We start from the raw sequence: 14800 nt of genomic DNA, 5'->3' as shown, positions 1-14800 counted from the left end.
TGTGGTAGTGTCCACATTGTCTCAACACATGTCTGTGTGTGGTAGTGTCCACATTGTCTCAGGAAGTGTCCAAATTGTCTCATCATGTCTGTGTGGTAGTGTCCACATTGTCTCAACATGTCTGTGTGGTAGTGTCCACATTGTCTCAACATGTCTGTGTGGTAGTGTCCACATTGTCTCAACATGTCTGTGTGGTAGTGTCCACATTGTCTCAACATGTCTGTGTGGTAGTGTCCACATTGTCTGTGTGGTCCACATTGTAGTGTCCACATTGTCTCAACATGTCTGTGTGGTAGTGTCCACATTGTCTCAACATGTCTGTGTGGTTCTGTCCACATTGTCTCAACATGTCTGTGTGGTAGTGTCCACATTGTCTCAGTCTGTGTGGTAGTGTCCACATTGTCTCAACATGTCTGTGTGGTAGTCCACATTGTCCACCATTGTCTCAACATGTCTGTGTGGTAGTGTCCACATTGTCTCAACATGTCTGTGTGTGTGGTAGTGTCCACATTGTCTCAACATGTCTGTGTGGTTAGTGTCCACATTGTCCACATTGTCTCAACATGTCTGTGTGGTAGTGTCCACATTGTCTCAACATGTCTGTGTGGTAGTGTCCACATTGTCTCAACATGTCTGTGTGGTAGTGTCCACATGTGTGGTAGTGTCCACATTGTCTCAGGTGTGGTAGTGTCCACATTGTCTGTGTGGTAGTGTCCACATTGTCTCAACATGTCTGTGTGGTAGTGTGTGGTAGTCCACATTGTCTCAACATGTCTGTGTGGTAGTGTCCACATTGTCTCAACATGTCTGTGTGGTAGTGTCTGTGTGGTAGTGTCCACATTGTCTCAACATGTCTGTGTGGTAGTGTCCACATTGTCTCAACATGTCTTTGTAGTAGTGTCCACAATGTCTCAACATGTCTGTGTGGTTATGTCCACATTGTCTCAGAAAGTGTCCACATTGTCTCAACATGTCTGTGTGGTAGTGTCCACATTGTCTCAACATGTCTGTGTGGTAGTGTCTACATTTTCTCAACATGACTGTGTGGTTGTGTCCACATTGTCTCAACATGTCTGTGTGGTAGTGTCCACATTGTCTCAGGAAGTGTCCACATTGTCTCAACATGTCTGTGTGGTAGTGTCCACATTGTCTCAGGAAGTGTCCACATTGTCTCAACATGTCTGTGTGGTAGTGTCCACATTGTCTCAACATGTCTGTGTGGTAGTGTCCACATTGTCTCAACATGTCTGTGTGGTAGTGTCCACATTGTCTCAACATGTCTGTGTGGTCTCAACATGTCCACATGTGTCTCAACATGTCTGTGTAGTGTCCACATTGTCTCAGGAAGTGTGTCCACATTGTGTGGTAGTGTCAGAAAGTGTCCACATTGTCTGTCCACACATGTCTGTGTGGTGGTATGTCCACATTGTCTCAACATGTCTGTGTGGTAGTGTCCACATTGTCTCAACATGTCTGTGTGGTAGTGTCCACATTGTCTCAGTGTCCACATTGTCTCAGAAGTGTCCACATTGTGTCTGTGTGGTAGTGTCCACATTGTCTCAACATGTCTGTGTGGTAGTGTCCACATTGTCTCAACATGTCTGTGTGGTAGTGTCCACATTGTCTCAGAAAGTGTCCACATTGTCTCAACATGTCTGTGTGGTAGTGTCCACATTGTCTCAACATGTCTGTGTGGTAGTGTCCACATTGTCTCAGGAAGTGTCCACATTGTCTCAGAAAGTGTCCACATTGTCTCAACATGTCTGTGTGGTTATGTCCACATTGTCTCAACATGTCTGTGTGGTAGTGTCCACATTGTCTCAACATGTCTGTGTGGTTATGTCCACATTGTCTCAGAAAGTGAACCACATTGTCTCAACATGTCTGTGTGGTAGTGTCCACATTTTCTCAACATGTCTGTGTGGTAGTGTCCACATTGCCTCAACCTGTCTGTGTGGAAGTTTCAACATTTTCTCTCGACGTGGCTGCTATATTGAGCTGTATACACTGTCATTTTTATATATAAAATGATATTTTGATTTTTAAATCATGTGAAAAACTATCAACAGCAAAGAAAAATCTGGTCTATATAATTAATGTTTATGTGTTATATTATCAATGTTTTATGTACATACTACGTCACATACATGTAACAGTGATCTGCTGGTTATTCCTTCTCTTAATATCTAACAAAGTGAATGGTCATGTTAAAAAATCAATTTAATTGAACACTTCATACATGACAATACATCATGATTTGTTTGCGTATTGATTTCCATCATTTTTTCGCAGACGTAAGGGAGGTAACTCAAACAGTCTAATTATTAATTGTACCACGCTGTGAAAGGATTGTATGACTATTTCTTTTTAAGATTGATAATCTTTTCATCGGAATTCTTTGTAAGATTCTGAACCATTCCATTACAAAACGACAAGTCGATATACCGCTGCTGTCTGATTACAACATGTACAGGTGAACATGTAATATCGTCGTACGTTTTACAAGCATACAGATAACACCCGATGACAGAAGTGTATATTTTGTATATTACAACAATCATATGTGCTAATTCTCTATTTTATTAGTTTTGAATACTTCAATATCAAAGTAATACCCGGGAAAAATTACGTTATTTTTTTCTTTCATATCTTTTCGCGATTTTCTTTCTTTAAACTTTTTCTTTAAGTTACAATGAACGACATAATGACAGAAAAGTGTTCAGACACACAAAACGTTAGTTAAGTCGAAGAAGAATTAACAATATGTTAAGTAACGTATAATTCCTCTATCGTGTCCCGTCATTATCGACTTTCGAATAGAAACGGCACCAAAACAATATCCGCCAATACAGCCGTGATCGTATAGTGGTTAGTACTTCGCGTTGTGGCCGCGACAACCCAGGTTCGAATCCTGGTCACGGCAGCGAGCTGTGTCAGTCGCTGTTACGGCACGGCGGATTAATTTTATTATTACTTTTCATGACTTGAGATGTATCCCGTGGCAACGTGCTACTTTAATGAATCAGTTGTATCGATATTATCAGTCAGGGACATTCAGTTTCTAATACTCCATTACCCAGAATACCTTATTTCTTATCAATATGATATTTATGTACATGTAATTGTTGTCCATGAACTTATCAACTTCCTGTTTAAATTGGAATAAATAGGGAAAACATTGTGATTGTTGGTCTGTTTACTTTATCGATCGCCATTATTTATCGAAATATGGTCGTTCTGTGTATAGTGTTCATGATGTACAAACATATTACAGTTCAAGTTCATAGATATAGAGATTTAGGTAATGGACGGGACCTTTGGGGCCTTTAAAAATTCATTGGGAACATGGTGATACATTTTATTATTAATGCCTCCGTCCAGTGCCTAATGAAAAGGCATATACAGCTTCAGCAGGATATTGTCAGTGTTACATTTGATTTAATATGAATTTAATTTTGAACCCGTCTTCGTTCAATGAAATGAATACTATGTGGACAAGATTACATTTTCCATAATGTTACAGACACTGGTACAGTACGAATATTTCTACACACAATTTTTACACATATTTTTTTCTTTTTTGCATTTTAGGTCAGAAATCTGGCTTTGCTCAATTTATTTGATTTTTAGCAGTAATGTATAATAATTAATTAAAATAAAATATCACGGGCTTGTCCGGGATTCGAACCCGGGACCTCTCGCACCCAAAGCGAGAATCATACCCCTAGACCAACAAGCCACTTGAGAAATGTGTTTCAAATAAAAACTCTTAACCAGACAGTTTCAATGTTCGTAGTGCCACGTATGCAATGACCAGTTAATTCGAAGGGAAGCAACTCTTTCAATCTAACGTCATTTGTCGTCGAAATGGATGTTCAAGATTTTAGGAGCTTGGCAAGATGAGAAGACGTACAACATAAAAGTTTTGTACTATTATCTTATCACATTATGACCATTGTACAGAGAAGAACGAGTCTAACCTGATTAAGATTTTTATCGTGATAAAAATATATCGTATTTGTATAGTCATACCGTTCAAACACAAGTTTTATTTCAGAAATTCGGTGACTCAAGATTTATCTAAATTCAACATTTTTATTGAAAAAAATCGCCTTTTAACGTGACATTGAGAAAATCAATAATGATTTTTTTTGACATGCTATTACATCCTCTTTATTTTCACAAATAATAACTATCAAGCATCCAGTAAACAGCCGAACATAATATGATCGTCATTCTATTGTCAAGGCTTTTCTGTTGGGAAATATCATATTTCAGAGTGCCAATACTCTGGATGCCTTGGATTTGGAAACTGGATTAATTTAGAAGTCATAAAGGCTATCTGAACTTAAGTTGGTTGGAAGTACACTTCAGTTATCGTTCAAGGCAAACTTTTAATGATCCCTATAAAACAGGCTTCCACACATCACTAATTTTTGTAGCCTTGTTCCCTATAGTCCGGGCTACCAAAAATTCTTTATTTTTATAGCCTTGAATAGTGCCTGAATCGTGATCATGGGCACCGGACTTGCGTGTTGTAAAGGTTTAGGGAACCTGAATCGAATATGTTATATTGCTAACAGGGCGTCGGACTCTTCTGATGTAACTGTATAGGTTGTCTGGGTCGTGTGGCTTTGTGTTACATTATCAACTAAATGTTTTCTGTCCATTTCAGCTACTCGATATATTCGGCTTTACTATCAGGTCACGTGATACATTCATGTGGTCAAATTTAAATGTTACAGCATCTGTCAGAATCAAGCTAGATTGAAATCATTTGGACTACATTCATTGAGATAATACAAAAAAAATGAATGCGATATCGATCTCTCCTGGCAGTAGCAATTCCTCTTCTTATCAATAAATCTGATTACTTGACTTAATTTATTAACTTTTGTTTGTTGAAAGAAAAAGATTAGAAAATGCCAACATGTCAGCAAGGTGTCTAAAGTACATGGTATATAAATTACAAAGTGACACATGTATATGTTATATAAGTAACAATGTGTCTGGTGTTTATAAGTATTCGGGTGTCTAAACCATATCAATTACAGTGTGTTTCCCTGTAATATTAAAGCCTTGACGAACACTACCTATCTGTATCTATTTGGCGACATGATTAATACACGGCGAAAACACTAAACATCTAAAGAAAGAGTACATCATAGGATTTCATCAGGAAATACCTTTTATCTTGTACTACTCTAAACTGCACGTTTAAATTAGCATAGAAAACGTTTTGCTATCATAATTCACAACTATGAACTCCGTATATGGAGTTCCTGTTACATTACCAATCCAGGAGAAGGTTCATACATATTTTATTTTGTGTTAAGATTATCATCACAGCTCCATTTATCCTTCCAACATTGAAATAACACCATGCTAGATAACGTCATTATCCTGGTTTTGAATTATATGATCAGCTTAATGTTTTCTTCCATTTTAGATACTAGATATGTTTGTCATTACAATCAGATGACGTGGTATATTTCTGCGGTCAAATTTAAATGCTACAGCGTCCGTCATATCAAGCCTAAATGAAATGCTTTGGACTATATTCAGAGAGATAACACAAAAATAAGCTGGCAGTAGCAATTCATCTTCTCATCAACAAATCTGATTAATTTGATTTTTTTTACTTTTATTTGTTGAAAGAAAAAGATAAGAAAAATGCCAACATGTTAACACAATTATAATCAAAATTCAAATTTGATATAAACTTGGGCAAAATATAAACAAAAGAATGATTTACAAAATACTTCTGAAAACACGTACAAGTGAGTGATATCAGGTGTTCCGGAAGAGAGGCGTCTTCTACCTCATCGACGACACACGCCATGTAAATCTTGGTCAATCCAATTTCAAGTTCTAGATAAAATGAGAGGAAGGTATACAACAATGGAGCCAATAGGCAAATTAACGAACATCAAAAACATCAATCTTCATATCGAACAAAACAGTATTCATCTATGAGATAGATATGACAACCCTATGGCTTTAATCAACCTGCATATTTTGAAACCCTGTGTTACGATTTTGTCCATCAGTCCATTTGTCCATCTTGCACACAAAAATGGAAACAGGCACTTGAAGTCGAATAAATTGCGAAAGGCTGTTTTAATCGATTCTTGTGAAGGTTAGGAATAATATATTGTAATTACATGTATGCGGGTGTCAAAGTTGTATGCTGTGATATAGTACTATGGGCTGGAACTCAAGAAATATCGACCAACATCAACATGCTATCGAGTTAATGTTAATGTAATAAATAACTATTCATATTTCAATCAAATTTAATTTCGAGATTATGGTTCCTGTTGAAACGATTTTTTCTTGATGACGTTACAATCAAATTACTTTTTTTCAAAATTATCGCCTTCTATTTTGAAAGTCATGTTATAAGTTACCAACACAAGACCATCGGGCATTTTGAACACCAACAACGCATATATGTAATCTATTGTCCATACTATCGAACCATATAATGAGATGTTATAGTTTTGTAACGAAGCTTGTTCACTCGTCATTTTAGAAAAACAATGCTACGTGGCAGCGATGTATTGGTGTCATATTTACATGTAAAAGAGACAGAGCAGGCTGCCGTCAGGACAGTTGCTCTGTGACACCGCTCAAGTCTGCATGTCAGTTTTTCTGTGACATTACTCCTGTATCCAGGATGGATGTTCTGTGACATTGTTATGGTCTTTAGGGAAGTTGTTCTGTGACATTGTTCCAGTCTTCAGGGAAGTTGTTCTTTGACATTCTTATAGTCTCCACGGCAGTTGTACTGAAGCATTGCTCCAGTCTCCATGACAATCTGACCAGTACAGTCCAATCTCAAGGATTAATGCTCCTTCCAATATTTAGAAAAGCAGCTGATTTCCGATATGTTTAAGACGTGCAGTATTCACTGATTGAAGAAAGTTGTTTTGACAAGCGCTGGTCACTTCAATGGTATCCCGTCCCACTTGAAGATTTAAAAAAAAAAAGAAACAAACAAATCAGCTTAATTTAATGATGCTATAAATTCTCAAAACCTATTACCACAAACATGTTTAATACATTATCACGGTGTGTTATCTTAATCATAATTTATACATTTAATGTGAGCTTAAGGATAACTGGGGACAATGCAGATATTGTTTTCCAAGAAGAAACTGGAAAAGTTCAGAATGGTTCTAATACAGAGACGATCCATTTTGAAAGTTCCGCAAAGACAATTCAAAGAAGAGGTCAACGTTTGAAGAGACAGGAATCAGAAGGATGTCTCCAAGGTAAGATTTTCTACTACAACAAAAAGTCCACAGTCATTTTCACAGGATTGAATATCCCTAAACAACATTTAAATTATCCTATATTCGGTTACGACTGCGCATGGCTAAGGAGAAACTATACCATTGAAAATACATCTGCTTCTCATAGGAACGTTTGGGAATTGATCTTGTCTTTTCTTATATTTCCTTTATTCTCTATTCTTCTAGGTTTACTCAATCTATGCCTCCCTAGACTCTCGTCCTCATATGACTCTAGCTGACTTTCTCCTCATAGACATCCGTCCGTGTATGTTCCTGACTGATGTTATTCCTGTAAACATCCGTCCTCAAATCACCAAAGACATCTTTCTCAGAGGATTTGTGCTGGTGTTGTCATTATAAAAAATATTGTCTTTATATGACCCTGATTTCTTCTAAAAACTTATCTTCATATACGATTTCTGCATATGACACAGCATATTGCTTAATCATCTTTTAACCTGTCCTCAAATTACCCGAGCTGTTTTGAGGATGCAAAGTATAGTTTGTCATTTGAAATTCTATTGACTATTTTTCATTTTTATGTTTTCTCTTTGAACATAGCTCAAGAGAAAAAAGTCGTACATTTTTTAAACATTTACATGACAACGTTAAAAATTGAAAATTAAAACCGTGATTCAACGTACGATAAATGACACATAGCGAGTGACCATTACGTAATTGTTGTAAACATAGTAATGGTAGCGACTGATTGATAAAATGCTGCTCAAATAAATAATATACATTGTCAATTAAGAATAAATCATTGATTATCATTTAGAACAATAAACGTGCGTAGCGAATTTAAATATATAAACATCACATTTAGTAGAAGACATAGTTTTTCAGACAAGATCATAATGTAACAATACATTATATACTTTTCTTCTCCTTTAAATTTGACTTTCCGTGTGATAACGTTTTAATGTGTTCCACATTATCCCCTATGCATAGAAAATATACTAACGGAAAAAGACACTGTACATTGGTATAGTACGCTATAACTAAGGAGGTGTATCAGAAATCGCGGTCTTATCCTACCTTGATTTAACACCAGCTCAATTGATACAGTTATTTCATCAGCAGCGTCCTGGATGGAGATCAGTTTTCACAGACTTTCTCTAAATAAAGTTCAGATCATCAACACCGTGTATGTCCACCATTGAAGTCGATGCATGCTTGACAACTATGTCTCATTGATGCGACAAGAGTGCTAAAAATTGCCTGTGGAATGCCATTCCATATTCTCACAAGCGCACTGACAGGTCAGATAACGTCAACGGCTGATTTTGAAGGCGACGCAAGTAACGCTGTATATCATCTTACAAGTGATGTATAGGCGACACATCTGGTGACTTTGAAGAACAGGGCAGCACATTAACATTGTTCTGGATCAAGAAGTCGGTGACGGCCTGCGCGACGTGCTAGCGAGCGTTAGAATTTTGCAGCATGGCGTTTCGTTGCTGTACAAATGGAAGGCCGGATGGTTTCCTCACAATATCTAATGCCTGTAAGTGTGCCGTCCACAACCACAAGAACTGTTCTGCCACGGAATGAGATGCCAACCCACACCACGATACTACCTCCGCCGAAAGGATGTCGTTGAGTCATATAACTGTCATGGAAACATTCACCAACACGACGATGAAGTGTGTTTGTCGTCTACACCAGGCTAAACGTGTTACATGATGACGTTGCTGGAGAATCGAACGTATGGCTGGACGTCGTTAACGTATGCCTCGTTCGAGCAATCGATTACGTACCGTTCGTGGACTAAATCTTCATGTGATACGTATATGTAGTGGTCCCAAACTGTTGTTACCGCCAATACAAGGCGTCTACAGTATTTCAGCGCAGTATCTTACAGTTTTATTCAACCTTTGCAAGGCGTATTATAGACGTTATTACACAATGCTTATACATAAGTTTGTGCGGCAAACGTGTTTGCGATTGACAGGTGACCGAAAAAGAACGTGAACACGAAGACGTGGGCCAGACAGACAATAACCTATTTAACACATACACAGACCATTGTACATGACGTATAAAGGCATACATAACTTACCCATGTAGAGTTTCAAGATTTAATTAATAGAATTGAGCAATACATAAACATTTTAACGCATGCATAGTTTCTTTTTTCCGCTTATAAATATCAAACGTTTCACCATTTGTTTGCGCGCAACATTTAGTATTATACGACCTTAATTTTTTGATGATTTGGAATAACTACCAGACACTTTTATAGTGGTATCATACTGCAATGACACACCTAGAAAATGTACTACGATACATATCCAACTGTAATTGTACTGATAACCGGATAATCAGTTGTTGTGATGTGCGACAGGCAGGTGTATTTGAATAATATGTATTGTATGTTTTGACTTGTGGACGGAATTAATGCTTTCCTCACTTTTACCGACTCTCAACATCACTAAATGTGTCTGCATCATATTTGTTTATCTTTTTTTTTCTTCTTCTTCTTTCGTTAAATTCTTTTCTGGAATCGATTGATAATTGAAACAAAAGGAATAATTTTAGAGATATATATATATCCCTTTACAACAGTATACTTTTTCTTCTATTTTCAATGAAAAAAAAAATGTTTCGAATTTTTGCAACAAAACTAGTAAGCATCGCTTGGAGTTAACTCTAAATGCGTTTTCATTGGCTGAAGGTGTGAAAATTGACTTATGTGAAATGTGATTAAATGAAAAATTTGACGCGGGAAGGCTTACATGTATAACGCTTAGATTAAGTTTGATGTAGCATTTATAATTTCAGAAAGTAAGGTTGACCAAGCATTTTAACACAGGGCTACCAAGTTATGTGTAGTATTTTATATCTCATTTCGGTTTATTGTTACTTATTGCTTTTCTTACCAAAAGTGATTTTTGTTGATATTTCTGTGAAATAATGTACTAAACGGAACTCTTGATTCGATTTTAGAAAATCATCTAAGTACAGAAAGGAAAATATGTCCGCAGAACACATCCTATCAACTTGTGGAATATAGCTGTTGTATAAAATGTCAAGAGAGAAATGCAGAAGTCGACTGTGGTAAGTTTTACTGTTACATAGTAACATAGAATATCATTTCGAGATAGTCATATCAAACAAAAAATAAGAACCTACAAATTTACAATCCAATTAAATAACACAAACAGCTGCGCTGTTTCTCCATGCCCCGTCGGTGAAACAAAGGGCTTAAGCTTTAAAATCTAGAATGTGACTATGAAAAACCAAAACTGATCAAACTAAATGTCAGAATTTAAATGGAAAAGAGAACTAGCCTCCAAAATCCAATCTTGTAACATTTATATATCTGATAGTTTTGAAATATACATTTTTATATATTCAAAACTGAGTCACTAGAATGAAAAAGTTAATTGAGGTACATGAAATAGCTTACATGGTGGGCGTTATCTATTAAGACACTTACTCTTCCGGAACACCTGGTCATTTTTGTAATTTACGAATCTCTGTATTATACCTGTTCTTCTTTCGCAATCCTTTTCCTTGTTCATTCACTTCGAATTTGATTTATGATTCCGTTAACACGTCCGTAATATTTTTGAATTTAAAGAAAATATAGACAAATATCCTTTTTTTGATGAATTCCAAACTTGAAAATATTTTCAAAACTAAATATCATAATAATGTTATTTAATAAAGCTTCAATATTTCTCAGAATTTTTATTTCAGAATATCGAATGGTTTTTTATAAAGGCTAGCATTATACCAACAATTACATATGTAATTCATACAGGATAGAAATATCCTATCATGTGAAATTTTAATCAAAATGAAAAACAAGCACGATTTCATGCGCAAAAACATGGCATTCTTCCTACTTTTTAACAACAAACAAAAAATAAAAAATATGATGTGAACGATTTCTCATTGACAACAAAATTGGTGTACCTGAAAATTGAAAACAAAAAAGATATTTGAACACGTTCTGTACTTTATGTGTCCACAATTGTTGGAACTATAGAAGTAGATAATAATGAAAGTATTGTTCATGTATAGCGTTGTAGCAGGATACTATTTGTTTGTTGCAGAACCATACAGCTGTAATGGAATCCGTGCATGCTCGTCCCTACAGGAACCATCTCGACGTCTTGATCTCCATAACAGTCATATTTCCGCCCTTCCTTCTAATGTTTTCGATGGACTTGTTGATCTTGTTTTTCTCGACCTTTCCTACAATAACATTTCAATTTTACGTCCAGATGTTTTCAATGGACTATTAAGTCTTACTCATATAAATCTGTCCTATAATAACATTAGCTCTCTCTCCTATAAGGCGTTCAGGGGATTGACGAACCTTACTCATCTTAACCTGTACAGAAATAATATCGGCTTTCTTCCTCAAAATGTGTTCAAAGGACTGTTGAATCTTGTTGCTCTCGACTTGCATGATAATAAGATAGCTGATCTTCCATATAAAGTGTTTGATGATGTTTCCTCACTAACTTATCTCTACCTCGATTTGAACAACATACCAACCATTCGATCCATGGTGTTCAAGGAACTATCTGAACTGACTTATCTCGACTTGTCCGAAAATAAGATAACAATTCTGAATCAAAATGCGTTCAGAGGACTGTCGAATCTTTCTACTCTCTACCTGGATGGCAACGAAGTAACGAATCTTCAAAACAACGTGTTTGATGAGCTTTCCTCTCTAGATACTCTCACCTTGGACAGAAATAAGTTAGCAAGTCTCCCGGATAATATACTTAGCAAGCTGACGAATCTCAAAGTTTTGAGTTTGAGCAGAAATGAAATAGCCAATATCCCTTATATTGCATTGCCAAAACTCACAGAAATGTATATTTCATTAAATTATATACATATTCTTCCTTTTAACATATTTCGTGAAGTTTCTAAACTTACTCTCCTTCATCTTGCTTATAATAACTTAGTAACTTTCCCATCTGATGTGTTCAATGGTTTGTCTGAACTAAGATATCTTTATCTTAACAACAATGATATCACGGTTCTGCCACACAATGTCTTCGGAGAACTACCTAATCTTACATATCTCGACTTGTCCGATAATAAGATAGTGATAATACCAATTAATCTATTTATGGGACTGTCTAAGCTTATTTTCCTATACATGCACCATAACAAAATCGATAACCTCTCCTACGGTGTATTTTCTAGAATGGGTGTAGATGGCAAACGATATAACTGGGACAATAAGTCCACAGTTGAATCTGCTCCGCCTAACAACATTCAAAATCTGGACATCTCCTACAATAGATTGACACATTTACCACGTTTACCGGATAACCTTTCACATCTAAACATCATCGGTAACAATATAGATGTGACAGAACGTATGTTTGAGGATTTGGATAATCTGAAGATGTTGTTCACTGATATCCCCTTTATGTGTTGTGTTAAGCCACCTTCAGTTGATGACAATAACTGCTTTAAAACAAAGTATCCATTATGGCAATGCAGGATATTTCCTGATCGTTGTAAACCAGAAAATGATGCGATATCATCTTGTTTTGCCCTGATAGGTTCGACTTTACTTAGAGTTTGTCTCTGGATAATAGGAATGTGTTCTTTAATTGGAAACTTAGCCGTAATAGTGTATAGACTTCACATCGACAAAGATAATATAACAAAGAACTATTCGCTCTTCACTGTGAATTTAGCCATGTCTGATTTACTTATGGGTGTTTATCTATTCATAATAGGAGTTATTGATGTTTATTACGATGGTGTATACGCCTGGAACAACAATAGATGGAGGAACAGCGTTTTGTGTACAACAGCAGGTATCTTGTCGAGTGTGTCAAGTGAGATGTCGACATTCCTGATATTAATGGTTACCATTGACAGATTAATTGCCATCATGTTCCCTCTGTCCCGTCTCTCTCGGTGGAGAAATTCCCAGAAACTGTCATTTCTTGTGTTAGTTTCCTTATGGATAGTTTCAATCATTCTTGCAACCATCCCTATTGTAGCTAGTCAGTCTTACTTCAAAGGGGAATTCTACTCTCAGTCGAGTGTTTGTCTTGGCCTTCCTCTCACAGCAGAGCAGCGACCAGGCACTGAGTATTCATTCGCTGTATTTGTATGCCTCAACAGCGCCGTTTTTACCGTAATAGTCGTAGGTCAAATTTGTATCTGGAAAGGCATGAGGGAGAGTCGACGACGCATTTCATCATCACAGAATCGAGAACGAGAGACGGCTGTTGCAAGGACTCTTTTCTTCGTAGTAGCGACAGACTTTTGTTGTTGGTTTCCCATTGGTGTCATGGGTACGTTTGTGAGCGTTTCATTATATAGTTACACTATACTTAAAAAGGGGTTTATGATAATACTTTAGTCGTGTAAATGTTTGTGCACAAGATATATCACAAACCCCTAACATATTTAGTTTATAGTTACAGCATAGCCGTACATTCCGATTTAAAAGGTTTATAATGTTATAGGTCATCGGTCAAACTTAAAGGTGAAAAGACACCTGACACGTTTTGAAATATAATCCATGTGTACAAGGTATTGCATGATCTTTGGAACTATTTATATCATATTCAGCATGTTATGTCACTTTTTGAGTCAAATGTCCACAATTGGCAACTTTTTAAAAACAAAGTTTCGGGCTTTTGTAAAAGATAACTTATAGACTCTGCACTATTCAGCTATATCGAAACTCAAACTTTGTTTTATTTCTATATCGCATCAAATAAAACATGGTCATACATATGTTTTTAATAAATATGATGCGATGATTTTGACATAGATGATATCCAGGATTCTTCTACAGACAAAGCATGTTGTAAATGTCCTGAAAGATATATCGTTTGTTGTCCCTGACAAAGTTGTGATATAGTAATACAAGCAAATACAATGGATTTATTTCAGGAGTTGCATCAATGTGTGGGGTAGAAATCCCGAATGGAGTGTATGCCTGGGTGATGGTGTTCGTGTTGCCTATCAATGCCGCCATCAATCCGTTTCTGTACACTGCCACAGCTGTGTGGAGGAAACGACAAAGGGTAAGCTGATATTGATATCACAACAGCATACATTAGAATATATGTCCTTTTTTATTATACTAATTTTGACGGCGGGCGCTAGCTACAACGGAGCACTAGGTCTTATGTTTTTAACAAGGACCTCCGTGCCAATATAAAGACTTTGTGAAGCTTGCCCTTGTTTTAACCAATTTGCATTCGTTCGAGATTTTTTCGGTATATGCTCGTTTTTTGGCGTTCCATGACTTCAAGTGTACCCTGAGATGTCAGCTATGTTGACCTTGAAAAATAGTTCTGCACATAAAATACACTATGCCGAAAACGCGAATGCCGTGGAATGTTCCGTTACTGAGAAATTGCGACTTTTCTGAAAAACACACCTTTGGCCGAGGCGTTGACCTCGTTTTTCGGGCACCCAAACCAGTGATGTCATAAGTTCAACGCTTTTGTTGATGCAGCCATATTGTCTTTACTGTGCTACATGTGATTGTGATC

At 36.6% G+C, this 14800-nt stretch overlaps 1 protein-coding gene and 2 non-coding genes across 3 annotated transcripts; 2 read left to right on the top strand and 1 right to left on the bottom strand.

Annotated features, from left to right (window-relative positions):
- The first annotated feature begins 2851 nt into the window (after positions 1-2851).
- Trnah-gug (transfer RNA histidin (anticodon GUG)) lies at positions 2852-2923 on the top strand. Its single transcript has one exon. It is a non-coding gene; the product is annotated as a tRNA-His (tRNA).
- Positions 2924-3667: 744 nt separating this feature from the next.
- Positions 3668-3739, bottom strand: Trnap-ugg (transfer RNA proline (anticodon UGG)). Its single transcript has one exon. It is a non-coding gene; the product is annotated as a tRNA-Pro (tRNA).
- A 7568-nt stretch (positions 3740-11307) lies between these two features.
- On the top strand, positions 11308-14326 carry LOC132562578 (G-protein coupled receptor GRL101-like; the record flags this gene model as incomplete). Its single annotated transcript, XM_060227328.1, has 3 exons — positions 11308-12039; positions 12175-13585; positions 14193-14326. Coding segments are annotated over exons 1-3 (2277 nt in total), but the record flags the coding sequence as incomplete, so codon positions are not given.
- Positions 14327-14800: the final 474 nt, after the last annotated feature.

This window comes from Ylistrum balloti, unplaced genomic scaffold, assembly GCF_031769215.1.
Source record: "Ylistrum balloti isolate Yb309-2 unplaced genomic scaffold, AGI_CSIRO_Ybal_v1 Utg371448, whole genome shotgun sequence".
Taxonomy (NCBI): domain Eukaryota; kingdom Metazoa; phylum Mollusca; class Bivalvia; order Pectinida; family Pectinidae; genus Ylistrum; species Ylistrum balloti.
The sequence above is the reverse complement of the archived record's forward strand: the minus strand, read 5'-3'. Positions and strand labels throughout refer to the sequence as shown.